At 36.3% G+C, this 17,347-nt stretch overlaps 1 protein-coding gene across 1 annotated transcript; it reads right to left on the bottom strand.

Moving 5' to 3' along the window:
• Positions 1-1,658: 1,658 nt before the first annotated feature.
• Positions 1,659-15,781, bottom strand: LOC121409025 (spartin-like). Its single transcript, XM_041600812.1, has 7 exons — positions 15,676-15,781; positions 9,162-9,948; positions 8,421-8,650; positions 7,951-8,129; positions 6,126-6,303; positions 5,059-5,149; positions 1,659-4,262 (listed from the first exon to the last, which is right to left on the bottom strand). Exons 2-7 carry the CDS (start codon positions 9,920-9,922, stop codon positions 4,070-4,072), a joined length of 1,632 nt encoding a protein of 543 aa, XP_041456746.1. The 5' UTR covers positions 9,923-9,948; positions 15,676-15,781; the 3' UTR covers positions 1,659-4,069.
• Positions 15,782-17,347: the final 1,566 nt, after the last annotated feature.

The raw sequence follows: 17,347 nt of genomic DNA on the forward strand, positions 1-17,347 counted from the left end.
AGCTGATAGCCAAAACAACAGCAAAGCAAGCAAGTTAGATACATTTGTTTTCTCAGTCTCGCATCTGAGCTCACGTACCCTCTATCTTACCTTTTCCCCAATCAATATCTCACAATTTCCCCCTATCCATGGGCGGAAATCTCAGGGGGGACAGGGGGCCATGTCCCCCCCCGGGGTCCCCCCTACCAAAAATAGTAGGGGGGGGACACAATGTCCCGGCCCCTACTATTTTTGGTCTTTTAATTATGATGGAGAAAAATACATCACTTCACAATCGAAATAATACATGTATTTTGGACTAAATTACTTTCCATTTTGGGTTGGGTTTTTTTTTTTTTTTTTGCTTGTCAAATTTTCCAGGCCCTATGGTCCCTCCTAACTTTGGGGACAGATTTCCGCCCATGCCCCTATCTCAGGGGCAGATAATTGTTCACATATTCACCCCTCCTCTTCTCTTTCTTCCAATCATGCACTATAAACCGGCTATAAACCTAGCTTGATCTATTTCTTTTATATTTCCACCCCAATCCACCCCCTCCCCAATTCTCGGCATCTTGTTTTCCCAATAAACTTTTACCTCCCCTCAAATGCGTCACTTCATCTTCCTCATACAACACAGACAACAATAGAAGGAAAATCAATACATTTTGCTGCCAAATATATAAATATATTTATCTTCATAATTCTTAGACAAACTAATAAACAATTTTTTTATCTTATAGAATATGTAGGCATTAACTCTTTACATCCAGTAAACACAATTATTGCCACGTCCTTTAATCATATGAAAAAAAATACATACACAAGAAGCAGAAGAAGCCTATTAGCAAGTAAAGTTCACCAACCTGAACCTGTAATAGTAATTTTGTGCAATGCATCCCTAGCCTGAAGTCACAAACTTTCAGTTGGTAGTATATCGATTCTTAGAATTATTCACTCATTTTTAAAATCCATTACCGGTATGTTATGTAGGGGAGTTGTGGATATGTTGCAGCCTCATATACATGACTGCAAACATACCACAATGTTATATTTTAATGATTACTTTCCCGATCAAAATCTGACACGGCTGTCTTTTTAATAGGAAATTACCCTAGCTAATAAATCATGTAGAAACAACCAGAATAAGATCATTACTTTATGAATTTTGAGCAATAGATCTTAGTTACATAAATAATATACAAGCACTTTCGATAAGTGGTGTATCAAGGGGAGGGGGGGTGGCAAGGTGGGGTGCAAATTAAAGGGAAAATGTGAAAAAAGACTGATGACCACCTACAGGAGCCACTACCATCGTAAGTAGGAAGGAACTCAATTCGGGCTTGTCCCTGTTGCCCTTTTTTCTAGGTACAGCACTGTTTTATTCATGCATGTATTTAACGATAAAAATATTTTCAAATCAATTGTTTCATCATCTCCTCATCAACTAACATCAGCTATACAAGAAAAATTAATGAGCTGGATAAATATTGTCATCTGAAGATGCTCATTGGTTTTGAGATGTAAAGGTTAATTCATTAAACAATATTGCAGAGCTACCAAGTCTCACGCATTATGCGTGAGACTCAAGCATTTTGGACTCTTGTTCATCCCCTCAAATCTCTGTCTCACGCAACTATCACAGCCTATCCCCATATACATTGTACACAATGTCTGTGATCTCACTCAGATTCACAGAAAATCTCACGCATAGCTGGTCTTTGAACTTGGCATCTCTGACATAAAAGAAATATAAGTCAAAATTCTGTTATTACCCCAAATCAAGACAATTTAGCGCTATTTACATGGTGCATACTATTATCATCATTCACTAATAGATCATTAGCTAGTGTTATAATTCATTACATACATGTATTGAATCTTTATAAGTTACTCAATATATAAACATACATAATTACCCTCAGAGTAGGTTTGCTTCTCAAATAAGCTTCAGCCAGCAGTTTGTGCATAAATTTTGTAATAAACTGAGTTACATGTAGCATAACTTATATGCATACCATATTGCACCACAATTTTCTTTTCTGTTGAAATAAGCATAATTATTATCATCTACTATGCAATATACACCAATGTATGAAGCAAATGTAAAGCATTTCCAATTAAAACACTGACATAATGACAAGATATGCTGGAAAACTATACATTACTAACTCCAAAGAAATGTAAATAACAACATATGACTTGACTTCAAAATAAACAATCTCATCTGCAATATTCATATATTAAAGGAAAATATCACATACATGTAAATATCGGTAATTTCAGTTTCATTCATTTCGACTCTGTAAAGAAGCACATCTTGTAACTCTAAAGCATTTCAAGTCTGATTATATAGCAACCATTTTAAAATTGTATTTCTAACTGAACAAGCAAAACTAAAAAAAGTGAAAACGTGCCTTTTACATTTGATAGAGAGCAATTTATGACTATTTTTCAATTTTTGTTTTCTCTGGCATGAAAGAAACATGATCTGAAATTAATTAGATTCAGTGAGAGCTACAGTGTTATCTCTGAAAATGAGGTATCATAAATCCTGAAGCAAACATGAAAAGGCACAAAAACATGCTCATATAAGATAACTCCTAACAGAAAGTACCATCTCATCTAGTAATTGCTGTCTGGACTCCCAAGTGAATCCATTCTCTTTCTTCACATCATCACATGTCATCTGACTTACAGTCCTCTTAAGGACTACACTAATTTCACAAAAGAATACCTTCCTCTCGCATCTATCTCCTTCTCACCTTTCAATTCTTACTCTAACTCATTCATTTTCAATTTTAGCTTCTTCTCTTCATTCAATTACTTTGGACTAACCACAAGGTGAACTGTAAGCATCTTCTACTCTCATAAGAAGTCTTTCAGAACGTAGCAAATGTAACCTGTAGAATCCCAAGAATGGAATATCATCCAATGATATATAGTTGGCAAAGAATGTAATTACATGTTACTTGTATTTACTAAGATTATCATTTATGAGTTGATAGCAAAATGTATTCAATTCATTTACTGAGAGTTGAAGGCTATTTTTCCAAAGAGAGATGCTGATATAATATCTGGTGCAAAAATACTCTATAATCATACCCATATCAATCACATCAAAGTATCAATATTTTCAAATTACCTTCATATGGGCAAGGGAGATACATAATTATTACATTTTACAGACATCATTGTCCTAGCTAATATCCTCAGTATTGAAGTCTTAGACTCGTCAGTTTGTGTTGAGAATTAATTAAATTTTCAAACAGTAGACTTCTGGGATGCACTGAAAGTCTGAAAATACCAATAAAAGACCTTCATCTCTGTGAACAGCTGAATTATACATGTATAGAGCATATAGACATTTCTTGGATTATTTCAGGAATTATTGCCACAGTGAAACAATGACTTTACCATGTCAGAGCCCAGTTGCATCCAGTTTGCCATCCAATGGTAACTACCATGGTAACGCTGATCAACAGCCAATCAAATCAAGGATTCCACACAAGTAACCATTGCAAGGCAAAGTTCCCATAACTTTTATGCCATGGGCACTGGTAATACATGGAATATACAGGGCATACAAAGGTCTGTTGGTCATCAAACTAGATTCCATTCTTGATGATTGACAGCACCTGTTACTGGGTAAACATCTGAATCATGTCACATTCCCCTGAAAGCTGACAAGTTTCTGGCCCCTATTCTGAAGTCCACTTTAATTTATGCCATAGTCTAACTCTGTGCAAAGATTATGGAAAGCCAAACGTGTCAACACTGTGTGAATATTGTATATTTCTTTTGTTTATTGTGCTCTTTCTTCATGCAACAATGGCAAATAAAATAATTCAGTTATTATTCTCAGACAGCTATGAATGATCTGAGTAACAGATAAGCTGATAAATCAAACTTGTACTGTTACTGATTGTGTAACAATTGGCTATCCATAATTAAATCACAACTTTAGACCAGGGTTTAATTTAAGCCGAGTTCAGAATACAGGCCACAGATTTTAAAGCAAATGTTCTTACAATATTCCTCCACATATCTTAATGCACACATTTACAGCTTGGGAGTATGGTTTTCAGAATCAAGTCTTCTTGGGCTTTTTACTCTCATCTTTTGACTCTCCCATCTCTCTGACGACGACCTTCCCAGTGTCCTTAGCAGTCCTCTTGGCAATTGCTTTGACTCCAAGGTTGTTGAAGATATGAGCTGATATACCAATGTTACCTACAGTGGCCAAGGAGTTGTCTGTCAATCGACCAGCGTCCTCACCATATCTAAGGGGATAAGTTTGAAGATAATAAAGAAGATGTTATAGTGCTGAACAATTGCTTCATTAGAATTCTGTATGCACTAAAAAATGATGCAGCTTTATGAACTTGACATTTAGTAGAGCAAGTGTTACCCACTCTGCATTTCAAGGTATAGCAATATTCATCTTGGTCACATAAAGATTGTAAGTATTCCTATGTAAAATTGATTATATCAAGTATCATATTATGCTTTTATTAATTGAATATGGAAAAGAAATTATGAATTTACAATTTAAGAATTCTGCAAAAAGAAGAGGAAATCTGTAAAGCATAATGAACTAATAATTCACATGAAAGATTCAGGTCATGGCAAAGATAGGGTTTGGGGCAATCTAAACAAATAAGCAACTGTATGAAATCTAACAGTGGAAATCAATTAGGGTGTAAGTTTTTTTAGAGATATTGAATGAATATATGCCTTAGAAAGGTCATCTTTAACATATATGTTCCAAATTGATGTAATGGAGCCCATCTGACAGAGAGTTGTGATTGAACCTATTAACTTCAACTTTGGAAAGACATCAATGTCATAATTCTCCATACAGAAAATGCTCATAATATCCTCTTGGAAACAACACTTTGATTTATCATGCAATCGATGCATATGAGCGTACATCATATTAAAAAAACACACTTTTAATCAAAATATGATTACTCAATGATGGCATCTTCTTTCCATATTGCTGACTGATTGGATCAATCATTTTTAAGTAAGGGCCCGTTCTGTTTTTGGAACACATATGTTATGTAGATGACTTACTTGTGCTCTACAGTTTGTACAGTTGCATGTGATATACTCTTTGCCATCTGAATAGCTGCAGTCTCCAGTCCACGATAAACTTTACCGAATCCTATCAAGAAAAACAAAGTAATCAACATTTTTTATTCATTACAGAGAATTTAGAGATGTGAATGAATATTAAATGTAATAGTTTAAACCTCAGACTGAATTCTTAGAGTGGTTCATTATTAGTAAACCAAAGTATTCAAAAGATTGCACAACTACCCAATGATGGGGATTGGTCAAATTTCTAAGTTTAAAAATAGTCCAAAGTACATCATTATATGGATATAATTCTCAATTAATTGAAATTGCTTCCATTAATGTGTTTCTTCATTTAATTTCTTTTTTCAGACTTTAATTGGCTTTTCAGAGATTGTTTGGAATGTTAAAATTTCCTTGAAATTGAAATTGCAAAGGTAAATGTGAGTTCAAGCTGCCACCAACACCTTTATATTTCTTCCTTATGTAATTACTGTCATTTATTTGTTCATTTTTATTACAATTCCTCATTTTTTGGTTCAAGAAGGGGCGGGGAGGGGGATATACTGCTGTGCATGTCTGCATCCATAACACTATCACAATGAACTACAAATAAATACCTTGGATCTGTTCATTCTTTTATTTTTACTCCATTGAATATTTATCACTCCGTTACATATTATAACAGCTTTTTCAATCATCAGCATCCAATAAAGGCAGCACCAAGGGGGGGGGAGGGGGGGGGGTAGTGGGCAACTGCCACCCCCTGTGATTTTTTCAAATAGTGGAAAATAAAAAGAGAACTCCCATCTTTTAACATCTTTTGGTCTGACGCGGCCAGGGTTTGAATCCCCGACCTCCAGGTTGTGAGACGGACGCTCTACCAACTGAGCCAACACACCGGAAGAGAGGAAGAATGTAAAAAGGAAAGCTCTGCGTCATGTAATACCCCTATAATACAATTGAGGCATAGAATATGACGTCCCCTGATGGTCATCTTGCCCCCCTCCCTTCAAAATATCCTGGCACCATCCCACCAACCCCTGAATCCAATATCCCCTCACCTGAGAGACCACTAGCTGTCACAGTCACAACACCATCTAAGACAGCTTTAGCCTTTCCATCCGGTTCATCTTCACCATTTGCCAGCATCTTATTAGCTTGCTTACTGATGATTGGTCCAACCTCTTCGGCCACACGCTTGGTCAAGAAACATACGCTTTCCAACACCACCACACTCACCTATCATATGAGTAGACAAAATTCATTCCAAATGGTCATTCGATGGAATAAATGAAACATTTCCTTTATCTTACACTATTGCAAATTTTGATAGACATTTAATGTCAGCAATTGAAGAGTTTAAATTGTCAATGTATATAATAATACAAAAACAAAACACATTTACAAATAACACTTTTTACACAATGAATTAATGAAATAACGTGCAGCAGAGAAACAAGTAGATTTTATGTTAGGCAATAATGAGATGACCTCCCACAATTCAAATGATTATGTAGGTTGAAGTTATATTTCTTTCCACATTATCATAAACAAAAAATACAAAAATAACAAAAGACCTCATTTGCTCTGGCAATAATTGCTCTGCTGTAAATTCCACACGAATAGAATGATCAATTTCAACCCTGGATTTAACACTATTCCCAATCTTAAACTTAACACTAAACCTACATGTAATATAAAACCCTAGTGCAATCCTTACAATAACTTATAACTTAATAAACCTTGAGCAATTGTCGCAGGAACCGCAGGTCCCTATGCTAATGAGCAAAAAGGCTGGATTCATCCAAACCATCTCGTGGCTGAATCCTCCTCCTTGCAAAATCTCGTGATTCGTGAGATTTTCTTTCTCTAAGAATTTACCTGTTTTAACCTCAAGTTAAATGAAATATTATTGCACCATCAGATAGGGTAAAAGTTACTCTTTCATATTGGTCATTTATTTTGCATATAATATTTTGTTAAATAAGTAAATTTCTGGCCTGAAAATGTGCCTTAAACCTGAATTTTCTTCCTCTGTTTTCTTTTGCAAATTGTGCAAAACTTTTTATTTTGAGCCTCAACGATATCTACATCACCATAAAGCTGAACTTCTGTACTTTCTCACAATGCCACTCTTGATATGCGGCACCTTTTAATCGGGTCAAGATCACACTTTTCCCACCAAGGTACAAGACGAGATTTCTGAAATTTTGTACTTGCATGAAATCTAGTGTTCTGATTGGCTGGATAAGGTTCACAGAACAACAGGCATGGGGTATTTGAGGAGATTACCACATGGGAACTGTGACCTTCCCACGAACCCAGGCACTGGAACCGTTGGAATTTGCCATTTTGTGGTCTCTTTGACCAATCAGAGTGCAGTATTCTTGTTTTCAAACTGCTTTATGTACTTAACAAATGAAAAGTGTGATCTTGACCCGATTAAACCAATTCTTATTTTGAAACCTATATCATTTCAAAGCATACATATTTAGCTTTATCATGATAAAAAATCATTTGGGCTCAAACAAAAATAAAGTGTGAAAATAGCAGCTTTTGTCAGGTGAAAATATTTATTTTGTAGCATATTTTCGATCAAAATTTTAACCTATATTACAAAATCTTTGAATAAATCCAAACACATGACCTGAAAGAATGATTCTTCTTCTTTACAATGGTACCAAATTCATGAAATTCGATGCACAATTAGAGCAACAATGACCGAATGAAAAGAGGTGTTTTGGTCCGCATCAAGCTCATTAAATATGCAAAACATCTCAAGTCATGAATATCACTTGGATGAAAGAAGCCACTTTCTTGGGACCTGCAGTCTGACTGAACAATTGTCGCAGGAGCAAATGTAGTGTCACCTTTTACTCTACCTACCTTGACAGCTACTCCTGTAGCTTTCTTGGCATACACCATTCCTGTTTGATATTTCTCATCAATCTCTTTAGGCTGCTCATCAGGCTGGATATGTTCTTTTAATTTCCTTGCTCCAGAACCAACTAATCTGCTTCCGATCTCAGCTCCTTTCACTACTCCCCATGATATCCATTCAGCACCTAATGTCCAAAAGGTGGAAACAACAAAATTTGATTTTCGGAACACTCTTATAATTGATCTGTTACTGGGCTAATTGTGTCAACAAACTTTCATTTCCTTAGGATGTCTCTTGCAAAGGGGGTTGTAGTTGAAAGTACATTTGTACTCTGAAATCTTGTTTTTTTTCAAATGTATACTTTTAGAAAAGCTAAATTATACTCCTTCATACCAAATTCAAGAGGTCAATTTCATATTAAACCAAGAAACTTCAAAATATGATACATATGGGACCTGAATAGAAGCTCTCTTACCAACTTCTATGCCTTTTGCTATCTTCTGACTGACATCTCTATACTTCTGTCCTTCTTCTTGGGTATCCATAACCTCCTCATCAGCCTCTCTGTCCTCTATCCTCTCTGATGGTACCCTGTGATTCTCACTCGGTACACATGATGATGCAGCCTCCTGTACTGAAGGTACTTGCTCTTCTTTCATGGCGGTAAGTTCTTGAATTAACTGTTGGAATTTCAACTTTTCAGATCTGTCAAAGTGAGAAAAAATGTTGTTGGGTTAGGAGATTAACGCAAAGAGAGAAAAAGAAGTGAAAAACAGGCATCTTGATAAAATATTGACTAGTCAGATTTTTTATATAAATGGACGAGAACTGTTCTTTCCAAGATTAAATGCTATATTACAAAACTACAACTTCTTTGTTGATATCTAGATCAAGGGCACATCAAATTTGGTTCATACATACCTTTTGCTTGATAAAACAAAACATGGAATGCATTTTTTAGAAAATTTTACACATCATTCATCTAGGTTATTGGAGCTTTTCAGTTCATCTGGGTGCATTTCATGTCAGAACTGACTACATTATCAGCTCTGAGAATTCGAGTGAAATTGTTAGCTTTGATTGGTTGAGAAGAACTAGTATCTGACTGTAACTATAAGACAATGACAACTTTTCAGCACTGACAAACTTTATGAAATGGTGCCCATGTGTCAGTTTCCTGATGAAATATTATACCATGAAATAATTGACGACTTACTTTGATACCTGTGGTGCAAAAATTACACCAACACTGTCCCCCTTGTCCAACGAGCTGAGATCAGGGAACATATAGACACCATCGGCAGCCTTGAGAGAAGGTGACTGGCCTGGCAGGAGAGGGTACAGCCACTCCCCTATCTGCAGGAATGCTGGAGGTTGGTCCTGCCCTAGTGCTTGATCATCAGGGAACTTGTACATCTTAAGAGGTCCTGGAGTACTAGGTGCGCTCACCTGACCGCTGGAGTTGATAAAGAAGAGTTGGACACCATGTTTGATGTGAAGCACCTCTCTGGCATCTGCTGTTGATTGGGCATACGATGGTAGACTTCCACAAGAACTGTTGTCTTCATAGAGGCTTCTTAGGATGTCTGCATCTACTTCATCTTGGTCAGTCCCACATGCCCCACCCATCGAAACTGACTTCTGCTCCTGTTCAAGACATTCCAGTCTGGTCTTCATCTGTATGGCTGTTTTCTTCATCTTCTGTTGCATGTTTCTTGCATGGTCCCAGTGTGATCCTACACAATGTCTCCCTTTGCAATCAATCTTCATTGCCTGAGCAATGCTTTTCAGTCCTGTGGTATAGAATCGAATGGCTTCTTCTCTTTTGGATTGTTCATCTAGTCTTAAGGCCATTTGAATATCAGCATAAGCCTTGTCATGGCATTTCTGTAACATCTTCAGGGAGTCTCTTGCATCTTCATGTTCCCTCTCAGCATCTTGTAAAGATGAATATGTCACTCTACTTGCCTCTGCCATTTTGTCTACCTTGTTATTCTTGTAACCTGTAGGCCAGGAAAAATGAAAATTACATTCATGTTACATTTTGATTTGTTGTCTTGCAAACATAGAGTGCACTACTGTAGTCTGCAATGAGTGCTGATTTTGCTACATAAATCTATGCAAGAAAAGGCTTTGGTGAGTCAGTAGGCTACTACATGTAAGTATCAACGTGAAATGATGACGCCTCATCACATACCATCCACAAATATTTAAGTACCAGTATTTGAAATAAAGGGAAAAAATAATATGACTAAACTATGCATTGAAAATGCCTTGGGTTTTCAAGACTTAGGCCCAAGCGAAGCTCTTAGGCACCTTTAGGCCAAGGCCAAGCATCAAGGCACTACATGACTGGTAGTGAAAGAGAAATAGATAGCTAACCCAATTATCAAGAAACAAATGTAAATCTAATTTTCACCAGATTTTAATCAGAAAAATCAAGAGTTTATCATCTTACTATCTGGAAGCCTATGTTGGATGTCAGGAAAATTCACTTAGACTCATAAACACATAGTTTGGTTATTGACTGAAGCAAGGCCTAAAAAATTATTATAATATACAATTCATGATATTTATCGGTTGATGCAAGTATTTGACGATTCATGAAATTTACCGGCCGGTGACCCGGTGCAAGTATTTCTTTAAATCAATTAGCACTGCTCATGATTTTGCTGCCCTCTAGTCTATATAGACGCGTCGCTAGGATGCAATCACAAAAAAAAGATGCCGACACGCGACAATAACATCTGTAAGTAAAACGCTATTCTATTTAATATTTTAACGTTTTTAAGATTTATTGTAACATAAAAACAAAGAAGTGTAGGCACAATGTGCTGCACTCAACCCAGGTGAAGCAAATGGGTACCGGTAGAAAGTAATTCCTTAAAAAGCTGTGTGCACTATGAACGCCTAGCTTAGCCGGGTAATATAGGAGCGCCTTGAGCACCTAACAAGGCAGAGCTACCAAGCATTTTGGACTCTTATTCATCCCCTCAAATCTGTCTCACGCAACTATCACAGCCTTTCCCCGTATACATTGTACACAATGTCTGTGATCTCACTCAGATTCACAGAAAATCTCACGCATAGCTGGTCTTTGGACTTGGCATCTCTGGACAAGGTGGATATGTGTGCAATATAAATACCCTATACCGGTATTATATTATTATTAAAGATAGATGCAGCCTATATTAATTTTGTAGCCCATATTTAGCTTAAGTTTGGCCCAAACTTTGGGTTCATGTTGTTGAAAAGGCTACAGAAAATGAGTATCATGATATTGGAGCAACATTGCATTGTATTGTTGTCTAAAAAATACTCGGATTGTGTGGGCCAATGCTATCCCGTCCCAGGCTCCATGGAGAGTAAGCCTACGTCAGTAAAATGACTTTTACTCTCCAAGGGCCTCCAGGCCACGCTAGCTGCGCGACTCATACCCATAGAGATATACACTTAATAAGTATAGACTAATAAGTATAGACAATGGCATAAATCCGTGTTGATGGGTGGGGGGATGACTGAAATATTTTGGCATTTTTTTGCAATCATGTTTTTGGGTCATTCCATCTGGATTCACCCAGTGGTTGCACCCGACCGTCTCAGAATTCGTTGTAATTTGGTATACATAAAATTCACCATGGCCCAAGCACAAAACAAAAAAAATTAGTCCAATCGGTCCGTCGGTTCTCGTGCTACGGCCTGCCCTTTTCTCCTTGTTTTGACAAAAATGGGCGTGACCTTCAACTTTCAATGGCCACTGCGTCGTTACGTGTTGACCAATTTTCATGAAACTGGTACCATTTGATACGAAACTCAGAGAGGAATCCAAAACATGCATCGAATAATGTATTGGAGCAATTTATAAGGTCATGACCTTTGACCTTAACTTTGACCTTGAGTTTGACCCCCGGACAAATAATTTTTTAACTTGATTTTCGTGTAAGTTAATTATTGGTATGATATTGACAAAATATGTTAAAATCAATGATGATATTTTATTTCTTCACCTTTAAAAACTCTTCCAAAGATACCATGAAATTTCACTCCAGTCCCACACACTGATATTCATGTTAGTAAAGTGTTTACCAGTTACATGATTTCTTCCAATCTTAAGTTACAGCATGCAAACAGATGAAAAGAAATTAAGCTTAATCAGTTTACAAATAAAAGATTAAACCTTTATGCTCATGAATAGGTATCTGTTTAGGCATTTTATGATTCAGCAATATACATCATATACATATATATATACATGTATATATTTTGATGATAAAAGTGAAGACTTTACTACCATGAATATATATGATATATATTGCCGAACATCAAAATGAATATATATTGATGAACATCAAAATGCCTAAACAGATACCTATTCATGAGCATAAAGGTTTAATCGTTTATTTGTGAACTGATTAAGCTTAATTTCTTTTCATGTGCTTGCATACTGTAACTTAAGATTGGAAGAAATCATGTAACTGGTAAACACTTTACTAACATGAATATCAGTGTGTGGGACTAGAGTGAAATTTCATGGTATCTTTGGAAGAGTTTTTAAAGGTGAAGAAATAAAATATCATCATTGATTTTAACATATTTTGTCAATATCATACCAATAATTAACTTACACGAAAATCAAGTTAAAATATTATTTGTCCGGGGGTCAAACTCAAGGTCAAAGTTAAGGTCAAAGGTCATGACCTTATAAATTGCTCCAATACATTATTCGATGCATGTTTTGGATTCCTCTCTGAATTTCCTATCAAATGGTACCAGTTTCATGAAAATTGGTCAATACGTAACGATGCAGTGGCCATTGAAAGTTGAAGGTCACGCCCATTTTTGTCAAAACAAGGAGAAAAGGGCGGGCCGTAGCACGAGAACCGACGGACCGATTGGACTAATTTTTTTTGTTTTGTGCTTGGGCCATGGTGAATTTTATGTATACCAAATTACAACGAATTCTGAGATGGTCGGGTGCAAAATTGCACATTCATTGGGTGAATTGGCATGGAATGACCCTTTTAGATATGCAAGGAATTGTCATTGATATGTCCACACTGGCGTTCCGTGGGTCACGGCATTGTGGGGGCACCAGCAAATTTTTTGAATCAGAGTGAGCGTGCGAAGCGCGAGCTGATTTTTTTTATATTCACACCTAAAAAAGGACATTATAATCAAATTTATGTAATCATGTGGTACCTGTCTTGCTAAACAATGCGAGCGCGAAGCGCGAGCCGAAATTTTCGTATATTTTGACCACAAACAGCGAGATTTTAAGGAATGTATTTTAGGAATCCATTAAGAGTATGCATATCTCACCATAGTCATCTAATGCGAGTGCCAAGCGCTTGCTGATTTTATTAGAATTACATCTGAACACATGAAACACTCTTTGTAGTAATTGCAATCATGATTATCATACGCATCTCACCAATCAAATATTGTGAGCTGAAAATTTAGATAATTCAGACCTGAAGTGGGGCATTCTAAGGTTTCTTTGTAGGAATTAACTAGGACCATATAGGTATTTCATTAACCAAATGATGCGAGCGCGAAGCGCGAGCTGAAAATTTTTCATATTCAGATCAGAAGAAGGGACATTTTAAGGACTGATTTTAGGAATTCACGAAGAGCAGACATATCTCACCAATCCACTAATGCGAACGTAATCACGGACAGGAAATGTTTATATACAGAGACCTTAACATGGGGCAATCACTTTTTGAGTCATGTAAAAGAAGCATATGTCAATATATGATAACTCAAGTGCTAGAAAATATATTTGGTTTATATTGACTTGAAACGTGATGTTTTAGTACAACAGGATTATATATCTTGTTAAACAGACAATGCGAGCACCAGGAACAATGAAGACGTAGGCCCTGGGCAAATTATGTTTCATAAAGTTATGATAAAAATGTTTCTTATGTAATGTAACATAAATAATTATAATATAACATTATAATGAATTATATTTTCTTCTTTCCCACTACGTTTCTCTTCCTTTCTCCCTCATTTCTCCTTTTCCCCGTTTTTTTTTTTGGGGGGGTGGTCAGCCGATGGGGGGGCATGTCCCGGTAGTTACGCCACTGTATGTCCATATGTGTGGCAAATACCCCTCCGATATTGTTATCTTTTTTACCCCATGATGGTTTAATGGTTTTATTAGAGATTACATTCAAAATGTTTTGACATTCCATCTTAATCCCTCCCCCCAAAACCCCAACATTGATGAATTGGAAGAAACAGGGGTTTCTTTTCAGTGTTATAATAAGGACAAAAGTATTTCGTTTGCAAATGGTGAACTGGCTCTTTTTATGACCTAATGGCACCCATGGGTTCATATCGTCTCGCGAGCGAAGGATTATCAGTCATACGCACGCGACACACCACTACACTTCGAAAATACAGTGGGCTTTTGCCCACATAAAATATTATGTATAAATAAATATTCCACATCCTGCTATGACACTTACCGAATCATTTAGATCCTTCCGTGACTTCTCCTTGAAGTTTCTTTCTAAAAATATGTATATTTTCTTGATCTTTAGTGAAGATTTTACGGAGATAGAAATCAGTCAGCGTTGATATCAATTTTCTCCTGAAGAGGGCGCGCGATTTATATTCATATCAAAGACACGACAAGGGAAATAGGCACCTACACTATTTTACACGCATATCGACGCAAGGCATTATGCAAAGTCCGTGAAGTGTCCAATCTTTTCATTGTATAGACTTTGGTATACCGTATACGTATTATTGACGTTCGTCAAAGCTTGTACTGCTGGTTTCTTTCCAGGCACGTATATTATTTTCATTTTTTTTTATCAGTCATCTTTTTAAATTAATGCAAATGAGTGTTATCATCACCAATAATAATCATTAATTATGTTTTTTGAAGGCATTTCATTAATCGGTGCCCATAATTAGTAAATTAATCATGAGGATTGCGCATTCAAAGAATTTAGATACAGTTATAAAATTACCGAGGAGCTGAATCAAGGTTGTGAAATTATTAGCGCCACCAACGGGCTTCCTTGTATTTCCGTGGAAGAGACAAGCGAAGTCACTTTTGAGGCCGAGGTAAGCAAAATGTGCTTTTTTTATCGGATTATTATTTTATTATTATTTTTATATTCAACAAACTCTTGCTACTTACCGGCAAGAGCCCCGGTGCGTAGCGAGAAGGAGCTTCGGCAAATATTACTTCAGCAATGAAGCGATGTTTGCCGACTACTTCGAAATCCAGGGTCAAACACGGTCTATTGTACGAGGTTAGTACATACTAACCTCGTAGTCGTACAATGTGTGAGTGACCTAATGGTATTGTTTTATTTGTTAACAGTCAGAAGCGGTAGAATTTTCACCAACAAAACAATTATCTCTTGTGATTTTTTTTTCATTTCTTCCGTAAAAAGTGGGGGGATGATCCCCCCTCCTCGAGAAGTGGGGGGATATATCCCCTATCCCCCCCCCCCCGGGATTTACGCCAGTGAGTATAGATCTACATCTCTATACTATAGACTATGCTCATAGTATACAAAAAGATACAGTAACTAACATAATAATGAACATATGGGACCATATACCGGTACGTTCTTCCAGAGCTCCAGTCTAATCCAGAAATATGACAAACTTCCGACGATAAAAAAGAATTCTTGGATTCCAAGTATCATACATCATAGAATATAAAAGTAATACAATTTTCCATTACGTTACAAATTACTTACACCTTTTGAAGCCAGTGAAAATGGAGGTTCTAAATAACGGTTTTCTTGTCTCACAACTTCTCTTTCGATGATCGAATGATGATGAATCATAACAAAGATAACGTCATATATCATGCCACTATCTCTGCGCATGCACGTGGGTTCAGACTGGTGGGGAGGGGGGGGGGGGTTGGAGTGGGCTCTTAAACTCTCCCCAAGCCCCAAGCAGCCCCTTTGGACATATAACACACTCAGTATACTTCTTTCTCTATTTCCTTCTACCCCCCCCCCCTACTCCTTAATGAGTCAGATCGTTGACTCCTTTATAAGCATGCCAAGTCCTCTTTATAAAAAAAATGAGACAAATCGTTAGGCCTACCTACATCTGTTTTCTATCTTTTTTTGCCAATGTGTTGTGTGTTTTCATTCATCTCCCCCTCTCACATTCTTGACTGTATAATTATATGACCGACTAGGCCCCTCTCCCAATAACATCAAAACCTGCAGTCAGGCAATATTCTAATCAGTAAGCTGGATCTGGAGCCCCCGCTTCATGAAGAGTTAACTTTGCTGCAACGTACAAGGCTCAGCAGCCAATCAAAATCAAGGTTACCATGGTAGTTGCTATAATGGCAAAGATACAACGGTTGTAAGTCATTTATGAAACAGGCCCCTGTTCAAAAATTTAAAAAATGATACTTTTGTAAATGATTTCATAATCATAAAAAATATAGCTAGGCTTAGCTAAGCTGGAGAATAATTTTGACGAATACTTGACATATATATATGACCTACAATGTCAAACGTAGGGGCTTTAGAGTGGTTTCTTGAAAAATTTCATCAGTATGAGATTGGAAACATTGCATAGAAAATTTTGTTGATAATATTACAACTTGTTCATGGGTCTCTTCTCCCCCTTTCAAAATATTCAAGTTTCACCTCTTGGTTCTCTCACTATCATAGTCATTTCCATTCCTCTATGTCTACATGGGTCTGCTTCATAAAGAGAATATATAACAAATGCACAGCTTCTATAAAGAATACACTATCAGCCAATCAGATTGAAGGACTACAGTAGCTTTTAACTGTTAATGTAAGTTTACTTTACCACAAACACATTAAATAAAATTATGAGACATTATGAAATATGTTTCTGCGGTTTATTCATGTCACTATTAAAAGCAACAGATGCACATAAACACAACTCAATATTACATTCATGTTTTGTACTTTATATATCTATTTCATATTTTTGACAACAAAGATTTAAAAATTAAAATGGAGATAATAGATAAGACATGATTGGATTAAGATTCCATACAAATAATCATGATTTTAATGTAAAATGTCATCATAATTCGCTCACCAAAGATGAAAAGAGAGAAAGTTTTACCATGTTTGCCAGGATAGATCAAGGTTTAATAAGAAAATCTAGAGATTAAAAAAAATATTGCTTCTTGAAACAAAGAACCAACAAACCCTTGAAAGTAGTTTACCATACATGTCTACATATCACAGAACTTGAGTTGGATGGGATGTACTTTATTATAATATACCGTAGTCTGAGAAAAACAAAACTAAGTATCAATTTTATGAAGAAAACTGTGATATCATAACAAAGGTAAAAAAACCTACCATTAGTGATTATTATTACGTAGGTTTAATTATCATTCAGATTGTTTGATAATTATAG

Source organism: Lytechinus variegatus, chromosome 1 (genome assembly GCF_018143015.1).
Source record: "Lytechinus variegatus isolate NC3 chromosome 1, Lvar_3.0, whole genome shotgun sequence".
NCBI lineage: Eukaryota > Metazoa > Echinodermata > Echinoidea > Temnopleuroida > Toxopneustidae > Lytechinus > Lytechinus variegatus.